This window comes from Scomber japonicus, chromosome 3 (assembly GCF_027409825.1).
Source record: "Scomber japonicus isolate fScoJap1 chromosome 3, fScoJap1.pri, whole genome shotgun sequence".
Taxonomy (NCBI): Eukaryota; Metazoa; Chordata; class Actinopteri; order Scombriformes; family Scombridae; genus Scomber; species Scomber japonicus.
This window is the reverse complement of record NC_070580.1, coordinates 10,116,395-10,128,827: the sequence shown is the minus strand read 5'-3', so window position 1 is coordinate 10,128,827 and position 12,433 is coordinate 10,116,395. Positions and strand designations below refer to the sequence as shown.

General features: G+C 45.0%; 1 protein-coding gene across 1 annotated transcript in view; it reads left to right on the top strand.

Annotated features, from left to right (window-relative positions):
- Positions 1-12,433, top strand: part of lrig1 (leucine-rich repeats and immunoglobulin-like domains 1) — a 36,978-nt gene that overhangs the window by 5,651 nt on the left and 18,894 nt on the right. Inside the window, exons 2-3 of the mRNA XM_053315764.1 lie at positions 6,826-6,897; positions 8,063-8,137. Coding sequence (XP_053171739.1) covers positions 6,826-6,897; positions 8,063-8,137 — 147 coding nt within the window. The remainder of the gene's footprint in view (positions 1-6,825; positions 6,898-8,062; positions 8,138-12,433) is intronic.

The following is a 12,433-nucleotide window of genomic DNA, read 5'->3' as shown; positions in this document are numbered from 1 at the left end:
CGTCACACATGTTGTAACACACTGAAGAAACCCAGATGAAAATAAAACTTCATGCATACACACACACACACACACATACACACACACACACACACACACACACACAGAGGCCTGGCTCGAATGTCACATTGTCAGAAACAACTTTATTTTTAGGGGGTGTTTTGTCTTCATCGAACCTATTAATAAGCATGCAAAATAATTTGCCGCGGTAACACTACCCCTACCCCCTCGGTTTAGCGTTTCTACCATTGTTATTGTTAGTGTGTTTGAGCTTTATATACTGTGAAGACTGACAGATGTAGCTGCAGAAAGGCTCCTTACTCCTGCTTGATCAGAGGAACGTTTAGGCTCTCGGACAGAGACGCAGCAACAGCAACAGCAGCAGCAGCAGAAGCACTCAGCAGGGTTTTAGCCCCTTGTGGTTTCAAGGGCATTTCTCTCTATGCAGCCCTCTAATCTTGTGGTATTGGGAGTGATTATACCAAGTTTGTTTATTGTCATAGTTTCCCTGACTCGCATGTCCTCTGGCAGATATTTTAAAGTCACAACTCGAGCGTTTGGAAGGGTTTAGGATGATATTATCGTTGGCACTGATTTTTATCAGCTGCTCTTCACTTTTTCCTGTCTTATCAGCCCGTTTGGTGTCCGACCGTAAAAGTACAGAGCTATGTGGAAATTTAAAGCAGCAATCTATTTTGTTGTTTAATGTAAATAATCCTCTTTTGACTAATTAAGATGATTTGCTGTTATTAGGAATTAGGAAGGAACAGCTAAGGTCGAGCCCTCCTCTCCCCTCCGACTCTAATAACAACATATAAAGACTGACATTAACATGAAGATACAGAGTGAGCTCATGGCCTCACACCGGCTTTGATGACAATCAAACAGCTGCTGCCACAAGTCATTCTACAGGAATCCAGTCAGTAGAATAGATGGCCCTTTTGTGAAGACACTTAAGGGCGCCAAGTCCCCCCACCCCCCTCCACCAAAGTCGGTGTCTACAAAGTGGGTTTGATCGATGAATCATCTGCGAATTCTCTACATCTGGTAAGAGTTTGGAAATCTGGAGAAGATGTTAGAAAAAAAAAAAGAAAAAAAAGCGTGACTTGGACAGAGAGTCAGAGGTACTCTGCAAGTGAAGCAGCTTCTCCCCAGAAAACAGGCGGTCCTTTGAGAACCAAGAGCGAGAGTGCAATGCTGGGGCCAAACATTTTTTTGTCAAACCTCCGTACTTTCTGATACTGTAGAGACCAAAAAGGAGCATCAGAGCTCCACTGTCTAGACAGCCACACGTTCACATGGGCCTAGATTGTGAAGATAGCACTGTACACTATTTAGACACTTTTCTCTCTCCGCTGGCTACAGTAATTATTGCAGAATGTTGCTCTCCTAACATAATAAACAATAAGTAGGAAAAAAATGGCCTTACAATTTGTCTTCTTCTTCACTTTGAAGTGGAGAGCAGAGGGTCAGCCGTCTGCACAGTACTAAAACAATAGCCCCACTGAAGAAACACAGTATTTATGTTATTCTTTCAGATTAATTGGGGACACTCATTTCCTTTTACCCATAATGAAATAGTCTGGCGCCATTTGTAAGAAATTACAATGTTATCACACTAGAATCCAGTATTTAATGCAGGAGCATATGTGTGTGTGTGTGTGTGTGTGTGTGTATGTGTGTGGACAATGTGTGCATATGCAAGCGTGGGCAAGCCTGAGTGTTTTTCGGGCTTCTCATCTGGAGTGTCCAGGCTGGCGTCGTTAAGCCCCGGCCACGGGTTCACGCGGTGCCTCGGGCTATAACGCAGACCTTCTTCTCCCTGTTTGTTTGGAGTGCCCGGGCTCCATCTCCTGCCTCAGCCCCCCCAAAAAAAACCCAGCGAGAGCGGAGCGGCGCGGCAGTGCACATGGCCCCAAGATGTGTTCCTGCCTTCCTGCCTCGGAAAACATCAGAAACTGAGTCACGCTCCCAGCCCGACTGATTTCAAACGCTGGAGCAACTCCTTTGTTGAGATATGTGTGTGTGTGTGTGTGTGTGTGTGTGCGTGTGCGTGCATGTGGGGGCGTCAGGAATCTGCAATGCAAATGGTGAAAATCTGCTGACCCCACCAGCGCTCCGTTTCTCTGATGTTGCACCTAAGCGTCTCCTCACCCTCTCAAGACGTTAAAACCTTGCTGTTTAAACTCCCGATTTTTTTTTTAGCACGTTACATTCATCATTGTTACAGCAAATCTTGTTCGGCGGCTTATGCTTTTAACCTTGTCAAAGTTGATAAGATATTGGCTCCTTTTTTTTTTTTTTTCCCTTCCTCTGTTTGACTAGTGTGTAAAATGGTGGCTTGGAGCTGGCGTTAGCTTTGTGTACACTCTCACTGCAGTTGCCTGGCTATAAACCGGCCCCTTAATGACAGGAAGAGTGGTGTGTATGTGTGTGTGTGTGCGCGCGTCTGGCTCTCTGACACGCAGGTTATTATTTGACTAGTTTTATGACGCTTTGAAATCGACCACATTAAAGAGCCTTTGTCTCCCAGCTGGACTTACAGAAGGCTCATCACTGACATCACTTCACACTTTGAGCGAGCAAAGTTCACGCAGCATTTATCTACAATAGAAACGGGGAGGGGGGGGGGGGGGAGATAATGATGATGTATTTCTGTGTGTGTAAGTCCCCCCCGCTCGATTCCTCCCTCCGTCCGTATCTCCCCTCTCTCTCTCTCTCTCTCTCTCTCTCTCTCCCACACACAGACACACACACACGCTGACTTACAAGCAATAGTGTCATGCGCTATAACATCACTCCTGTACTCCCAGCTTTCCTTTACTCCCACAGCACCCATAACACAACCATTTTTTAAAGCCTTTTAATTAGTTTTATATGTCAAATCAGCTGCTCCGTCCAGCAATGACGGTCTACTGCAAGCGCTGAGCCCTGTTCTGTTCTTTTTTTCCCTAAGACCATTTGCTTAGTCAGACGGGCCTATTATTAATTTATCACTTTGTTTTGTGTAGATTTCTTTTGCCAGGCAAGCCAAGAGTGATGCTAATGTCTCATATTGCCTGTGTATCCCTCCTGTAGTTAGGAGGAGGATGAAGAAAGGGGGTGGGGGGGGGGTTGTTCAGGTCAACATCAGCACCACGTTAAAAAAAAACATATCCCTCCTGTTCATTTGAATGGGGGGGGGGCAGAGCGTTTACATAGCGGGCAGCAGCCTGTCGTCCACATCAAAAAAGGCAAACTGTATCCAGCTTTCGCCCCGACGTCATGCGGCAAGGAGCTTGCGTCGGCTAATCACACACATGCAAACGCACATTCCTGCTGCATTACTTTGTAACTCAAACGCTGAATTCTGATTGTTTACCTCGCCATCGTTGCGGCGAAACATAACAATCGCCACCACGTTAACTTTCCAAAATTGTAAAAGTCACATTTTGGCTTCTATGAATCTGTATCTCCAAACCCTGACTCCCCTGGATCGTGTTTCACCGTCTCACCGGTACCTCTGTCAGGCTTTAAGATGGATCATTTGGTTGTTTCTGATGTCGCCATTTGTCTTCCTGCGGTTTATTTATTCGACGTTATTATGTCGCAGCCTTGAGTTTCTCCTCTCTCCTTGATATTTGACAGCACTCCTCAGTGTTTGTGGTTCTTGTTTGTTAATGTGTGGGGAGGTGTTTGGGTTTCGGCTGGGCTGGGGTGGGGTGGGGTTGGAAGAGAGTGGAAGAGTGGAACTTGCTGCCTCTCACTCTAGCTGCTCCTCTTGTTTTTTTGGTGTCTCTCCAGTCCTGCTCACAGAGGAGAGGTTACCCTGACCGTCAGGCACACCGATGGCAGCGCTCTGCTACAAGTACTACACAGTAAAAATGTTGGCTGGCACACCTCAGAACAGATGGTTAATGTTACGAGGTTTTTTTTATATATTTGTGGAAGTTTTTAAGTGTCAAGCTGCTTTAATTTGAATATGTTTACAAATTAAAGAGGAACCATGTTGAGTGGAGGCACGGAGCTATGAAATGAATGTGTCATTTTAACATTTATGAGCTGATTTTAAATGATGAAAACAAATGTTAGTGAAAGAGTGGTTGTAAGATTATTACATACACTATTATCCTTTTGAAAAAGATAAACAGTTAAATGAGAGTACACATTATCCACCTGGCTACGGTGCACCAGTCGGAGCAGCTTGAATTCAGTGGGAAAATTGATGTTTGGCTCAACACGCGGCCTTAAATTATCACATGCTATTCTTTAGTTAAGTACCTGGCTAAGAGCACTTTTGATTTTCCTCCCGCTGACTAATGTCAAACAGCCCTGCCCCTTTGTATAAACTATTTGTACCATACAATGGAATGCAATGTTTGAGGCACTAAAGAACCAAATGACTTTGTATTGTTTGCCGTGTTTAATCGCAGCGTTTGTTCCCATCTAAACCGCACAGCCTTTCCTGCCTGGTCGGATTATACAACCTTAAAGTTTACAGAAGATGCGCTGTGCCGCGGCTGGTTCACTGCAAAGCATTCAGCAGCTTCTCCGGAAGGCTCTCGCCCTTCTCAGTACGATGTAGACTTCTAGGCCTCCTGATCCCCAGCTCGGCAAATTCCTCCAGAATCGGCGTGATTGTAAGGTCACTTTCTGGAAAGCATTAACCACGCTTAGTGCCGGAGTCCCCCCCCTTCTCCTTCCCATCCACTCTACCCCACCCCCTCCATCCACATGAGAGGTGGAGGAGGGAGGGAGAGGAAAGGAAAGCAGCCTTATCACCACTGCTTCATACAGTAGGTGTTAAAACACTGTGAAACTTATCTGATAGGCAAGAATATAAATCTGACTGAATGAAGTGGAGAGGAAAAGATAGTTGTGTAAACACTGTAGGTGACTGGAGAAAGAGGCCCACGCAGGCTTACACACACACACACACACACACACACACACACACACAAAGGACCTGTTTTGTTTGTTGCCGTGGCCTTTAGCACCAGTACGGCAGGTTTGGCTCTCAAACGTGACTCACTTTTTTTTTTTTTTCTCAGTCATCCCTTTGTTCTGTTTTGCCCTCTTCTTTATTGTTAGCTTTGAATTTCATACCCATGAACAAGGTACATGCATAACCAACTTCCTCCCACCTTTTGCATGCAGAGAAAGTTCTTTTGAGGTGATGTTCCTGCATGAATAGTAGAATTCTTTGATCTGTTAGGCGCCAAATTCAGGTTGTGTTGAAACTTCTGATCGCTCTTATAGAAGACAGCGCTCCCCCAACATCATCCTGTGTGTGTGTGTGTGTGTGTGTTGCCTTGAATATACATACCTCCGGGCAGAGGTGGCCCATTGGAAAGCCGTGTGATTTTTCACTTAGCTTCACAGTAACGAGGTAATTGCCTCCTGTTGCAGGGGACGACAATTTAGCGATCCGCGCCACAATGGGAGGTACCCCCCCCCCCCCAGTAAATGATCATTACATAGGCGCACACACACACACAGACACACGCATGCACACACCTCCCTGTCAAGCTCTTGCCTGGAGGGCAGACACATGCTCTGCTATTATCTCGTCACACACACACACACACACAGAAAGAACAGGGGAGGGAAACTGTCATTATCTGCAATCAAGCACTGAAAACAAGAAAGGGAAATCTGTCAAGTGAGACAGAGATTGAGATTGATAGGCATAAACAGTATTAAAAAGAGGAGTGGTGTATGATGTGATACTGACCCTGCCCCCTGTCATTAGCTCTCTTAATATCCATTTCTACTTTCTCTCTATAATAAGCCTCTGTTATGTAACATGACTTAAAATGTAACGCTAACCGAATCTAGCAGCAGAGTTCAGCCCCTCTATAAGCCACATTTTACCCCAGAAACGGCCTTTCGAGAGACGAGAGGATGAGGAATGTGTTGCATCAGGTAAAAAAGTGTCCCCAGCCTCTGGGAACAAGCAGCCATCTCTCGGCAGGCCTGTGAAACATTCCTGGGCCGTCTCTCACGTCTGGACAGAGGGGACGGAGGGGAGGGCGGGTAGGCAGGCGGCTCGGAGCTGTGGGCTCCCTTTGTCTTTGCCTAGCCTAACCCCACCACACAAACACAAACACCGCTTCTCACTGCAGCCACCTCTCTGCCAACAGGCCGAGCGCCAGCCAGCCAGTCAGCCAGGCAGGAGGTGTATGTGTGTTAGTGTGTGTGTTTGTGTGACAGAGATAGCACTTGTTTACGCATTAAAATGAATTTGATTCATACGGCGTGAGAAGCTCAATGTGAAATACAGATGTGTGTCAGGTGTGCACACATCAACCCCCCTCCTCTCCCTCCCGCCCCCGCTCCTCCTCCTCCTCACTGGCTCAATCTTTGACAGAGGTAACGCTATATCACTGGACAAATCACTCTCTAATAAGCCTCTGTACAAGTCAACTGCCTGCTATTAAATACACTGTTAGCCTAAAGTGCAAATTGACTGCTGCAGATGAATGACCTGTGGGTTATGTTGGGAAAGTGAGCCAGAAGCGAGAGACACCCTGTATCAATAGTATTGATCGGCCCTCCTCCTCCTCCTCCCCCCTCTCTCTTGAAGGCCAGCTGAATGGATGTACTGCAGTGTTTTCAGGCATACTTAATGTGGATGGATGAGGCTGTTTGTCAAGTGGGAGAAATAATTGTTGATATTGATTAAGCTCTTTCTTCTAACAAGTGGAAAAACGCCCATGACAAGTATGATTAAAAAAAGTAATGGAAGATATCACCGCACCGCTGTTGTTCTCCCCTGATTTGCTATTAAGAATAAAAGGAAAGTGAACTATCTTATATTAATAACTTCTTTTCTGTTGTTTTCAGAAATCTCGGCTACAACAAGCTGACTGCCATCAACGTAGAATCCTTTGCCAATCTTCCCAACTTACGAGAACTGTAAGTATCCACTCACAGGCAGGGCATAACAGTAGCACCAGCAGGTAGTCAAATGCTGGTAAAATATGCAAGAGGTCAGTAGCCATTTGGCTGATAGGAAATACATTTTACACCCTGCTTACAGGATACACACACCTGAATATTTAGCGCACAGGCACAAATGCAGGAGAAGTGTTGTGAAATCACACGTCACTTTTCAGCAGACACTCTTACCAGGAGGAGTCTGTTGAGGCTTGTTGTAGCACTACACTGATTGGAAATACAGAATTGGAAAATTGGAAGCGAACCCACGAACACTCTCTAATGGACTGCCTTCAGGTTTTGTTTTGTCCCATGTGTGAGCTCCAAGCACTAGTCAAAAACACACTGACACAGACAGAGGAATGCTTTCCGCTTAAGTGCTGCTTTTCTCTCCGCAGCCTGTGTACACACCGCGTAACGTCCACGGTCGCCGCTCCAACTTCCTAGCAAGCATCCCCGTACGTGTTGCCTTGAACTTAGTTTCAATTGAGAATAAAGTGGTGGTTTTCTATATTAAGCCTCCCCTCCACCACCCGATACTGTGGCCAACGCTGGCCTTGTAAATATTTTATATGGTGAGGAGAGGACTTGGCTCCGTGTCACTCAGCGCCAGTACACAAGACACATACACACCCATACACGAGCTAACCGGTGATACACACACTGGTGACATCTTTGGCAGGCCGGCCAGTCAGTCATACGCTCCTTGACATCTGTTTTACGCCCATGTTATTTTTGGTTTTTAAAAGGATGACTTGCTACTTGCCGTGTGGCAGACGTGACAAGTAGTGTTTGAAATCTTTTGATTTACACACGGTTAGAATGAATTTAGCCTCATGTGATGGAGCATGTGGGATATTCTCAACTGCACTGTGGCATCTCAACCAGCATATACAGTTTGTGTAGAAATTACGAGAACTTTGAGTGTACAATCTTAACTACATTGGTGTGCCAATTTGAAAATTCAAACTAAGGGTTTTTTTTATGTTTAGTTTCACCAGTAAAACTACAAATTCTGCTCCTGAAGTGTTTGGTCTACTTAGAGAAAAAATGTCTTTGTGAAGTCCTCTAACTTTATAATATATCATCCATGTGCACAGTTTTGTTCTCTAACCTACTACTCTGTGTATTTTGTCACTTTCAGACGGCTGGACCACAATGAGCTGACCTCCATACCAGATTTAGGATCGGCCACTTCCAGGATTGTATCTCTCTACCTGTGAGTACCGCCCCACTTACTGCTTAACACGGTACCAGAATGATCTGGCTCTCTGTTACTGTATTCTTAGGTCAGTGGCCTCTTTGAAATGCTCTTGAAATAGTCTCTTGACATCTGTCGAGGATGCAAATGCTTTAACGTGTCAGAGGTAATACTGCAGTGGTATGTGTAAAAAGCGAGGTACCACTGTGACTCGATTACATAAAACTAGAGCAAAAAAAAAAAAAAAGTCTTTCCTCTGGAGCTCTGTTGGCATCAATATGGAGTTCTGTCTGGAGCCATTAGTATGTGGTCAAGTAACTGACTAGTCGTATTAGCTGGCCATGTGGTCCCGTCTCCAGTTAGCAGTGCTGGCTGCTTGGAGTGTCAGCTCGTATATAGTTCCAACTCGGTTGCTCCCAGTTGTGAAACTGTGCCTCTGGGGGCTGCCTGCGTTGGCATCTCACCGGAGATTTACTGCCCTATTTGGGAAGGGTGTGTGTGCGCTTGTGTGTGTCACAAACGTGAGCTGGGTAGTCCGTCAACAGTTTCAATTTTTACTCTGTCGAAAGAAAATCACGATGGGAGTTTGTTAACTTTACGATTGTGGTCGTACATGTGAAGTTCAGACTACTATTACTGTTTTAAAGTTATATTTTAGAAAATCAACTAATAATAGTTGTGGTACTGCTGGTGAAAGAAATGGCAAAAGCCATACTTACATGAGCCAGAGCTGATTATTCATTCAACACTTTAATTTAAGTCTTCAATCTTATCTCTATACCGATAATTTTATGTGTTACTATGATGTTCAAGAATGTTGAAAGGAATGCGAGCCACACAAAACAAAGACTGTACAATGAAAAGCTTTCTAAGGTTAGACCAAAATAGTTTCCGAGATAAAAATCGAAATGTCGATGGTGATAGGAGAGCGTTACAGTTTTTATAACAAGATAATTTGCAGTCGTTCTCAGTCTGTTTTAGATTGCACACACACACACACACACACACACACACACACACACACACACACACACACACACACACACACACACACACACACACACACACACAAAGGGATGTGTAACAATCCTGACAGTTTTCCAGCTGTATCATCTGTCGGGTGGACTGTTGTTTTCCAGCGTGCCATAGTTTTTTTCCCCCTGGTGCGACCAGGGAACATTCTTACATCTCAATCATCCCGAAACAAGCGAGTCTGACCCCCCTCAGCTAGTCCAGTGCTAACCATTAGCTTAACTCTGTGTATTTTCTTTCACACCTTGCTAGCAGGCCTGCCCATTACCCGGTAGTAAAGTATGCAGCTGCTGGTTCCTGTAACATTGGTCATCATCATATCATTTTCAGTGGTGAGCTTTGTGAGTCACACCTTCGCCTCTCCCCGTATGTCATCTGCCTGCTTCTCGGAATTGATCATCATGCAATCATGTGGTCTGAATATTTCTGCTACAGTTAGCGAAGGGGAATTTGAGGATTTATTAAGCAGCTCTGACCTGTGTCTGTCATCATTTCATGTTTTCAAAATATTTTAGCTTCTAAAATTGTTCATTTAAAATGATTTGTCTTTAAAGTCCAGCACAAACTCCTGTTCTTCATTTGATACATAACAGATTGGAGCAGAAGTTCACCTTTACTGGCTCAAACTGTGTGAGTCGCAGCCCCTCCAAATGATTGGGGTGTCTTTTTTTGGCCTTACTAGAAGCCTGTTGCTAGGGGAAGGCCTCTAGGCCCGATGGGAGTGGAGGCTACAGGGAGGGTCGGATATTTACAAAGCCACACAGCTGAAGCGAAGGCCTGCTGAAGCACTTGCAGCTGCAGCTGTCAGTCACATGGCTTACAGTAAAATGGGAACAGTGAGCAGGGGAGGACGGATGAGAAAACAGGGAGGGAGGGAGGGATAGGAGATGTGAATGGCGTCAGATCAGGGTGACATCACGTCGTGTCGAAAGAGAAACAGTTAAGAAGAAGTAGTGGAGGAGTCAGTGGGAGGGTATGGAGAGGTAAAATGAAAGAAAAAAGGAAGCGAGAAATGAATGGCCACTCTTAGTTATTATATAAAGTAGATTCAATGCACTCTGACTCCCCTCCCCAACCAGAGTGAGACAGTTTCTGTGTATCTGCCCTGGTAGAGGCAGCACTGCACTGTTCCTGTGCCATCAGTTGAAGATGGTCTGGAATGCCGTCTGACTACAAGTTTGTGTGAGACAGTGACACACACACACACACACACACACAAACACACACTTACCTATGTACACATGTGAAGCAAATGGATAGAGAATCTGTCTTTAGTGACCTCTCCAGAAGGCTGAGATCTCATTATTTGTGGACAGTCTGACTACCATTGAGTCTTCAAGAGGATCATTCAGCTAGCTGCTGACAATGGTTGATATTTGCCCAATGTTATGAATAGATAAAAGTTAGAAGTAGAGACATTTGGGTAAACTAAGACATGATCGGTGAGTAGGTTGAATTTTTTTCTTTTGCGTCCGTTCGTTTTTTCTTTCTCTTAAATCTCTCGCTTGGTTGAGCGGTGATTTCCTTTTCACTTCCTTTCTTCTTTCTCACTTGTCTGGCAGTTTCTTTTGATCTCTGGCACTCTTGTGGAATTCATTAGGCACAGATCAGCCTGACCGTGTGTTCTATTGCTCCAGTTTAAACATTTCCTTCAGGACAATCAGCAGAGTTTGTATTAGTAGAGAACTCTGAGAAGCGTCTTACTAAGACTGTATTGTTAATGTAAAGCAAAAAGCAATCAAATCTGCTGATGAACCAACCAAAGACCATATGCCAGGCTCTCACAATGTCCCACAATGCACTTTGGCGAGCCCGATGACACCCCGCAGACTCCCAGAATGCCACAGCAGGAACAGCCCAAAAAAAAAGAGAAAAAAAAGAAGCAACAAAAACGTTTTAAAAACACAGTGTCAGAGTGACAGCAGAGCAGCACAAACTTTCCCATTGTGCTCATCGCCTGCTCAGTCGACATCAAAGAGGGCCTTTTAAAACAGTTCGGGATAGAAATCATATGGCCCGCTGGATGATCTGATTTTGAAATAATTCTTCTTTTGTCCCAACCACCGCGCTTCAAACGGGAAGGGACGGGGGGCCAAACAATCGGCCCCAAAGATGACACTGGGGAAACAAGAGAATGGACATGCTAGTGTAAACCGCCGATGCACTTTCCATACATCAAAAGAAGTGTCAAAACAAGCCAGGCTCATGACAATCAGATGGTCTATGGGGCAGGGCAATGAGATTTGGAATTAAGTGGAATAAAGAGTGAATAAAACCCCCCCGGACTTCAAAGGGGGAACAAGAGCGAAAGGGAGCTCCTCTTTATCAGAAATGTCACCGGCCGTATGATAATCAGTTTTTATAAACGCTACTATTGTATGCGCCGACTTCAAACACGCTGAGCGCCGACGCTTTATCTGTCTTTCACACACACAGCTGGGCTCTCCAGTGTGGGAGGGAGAGAGAGAGAGGGAGAGAGAAAGAGAGAGAGAGAATTTGAGTTTGAGTGTTGGAAGTAGAGTTGGGTGAGAGAAAGAGTGAGAGGGGTCAACCTCTCCCACCAGTTTGAGACTGATCTGTTTTTCCCAGCAGAGGTCACCAGCTGTTGACCCCACCTCACCCCTTCATTCTCCCACCTCCTTCTCTCCTCCCCCATTCCTTCCCTCCCTCTCTCCCTCTCTCCCTCTCTCCCTCCCCTGCTCACTGTAGCCACTGTCTGTTGGTCTGTCCCATGTGTGCATTTGTTGTTTATGTAGTGTGTGTGTGTTGTGTGTGTTTGCGCATGTGTGCTCACATGGATCATCCTTAACCATTTCTGCCACTGTTTATTCAGGTGGGCACTGTGGTGTGACCCCTCCTCCTCTCAGACACCAATAAATGACTGTGTGTGTGTCCATCTGCTTGCTGAAGGCTAGAAAGGAAGGAGGGACTGACCTTGTTATGACGGAGTTTGACTGGTGGAACACCTGCTCTCTCTCTCTTTCTCTCTCTTGCTCGCTCTCTCTCTGTCAAACACACACCATCCTGGGAGGTTAACCAATCAGAATAATAATGCTGAACTTTAATGAACTATCAACATAAGTCTTATATTTAGCTTTTTTATGGCTCAGCTGTTGATTTTGCATTCAAATATTACCAAACTCTTCACAGGATAAGATTAGGTGATTCAGCACTTTTTAAATTACAGGTAATCAAATTGAAGTCTCTTTTTCTTTTCTTTTCGACTAGTAAATGACCCAGACATGTGTCATATATATATTACTAGTGTTCATGTTTGCTCAG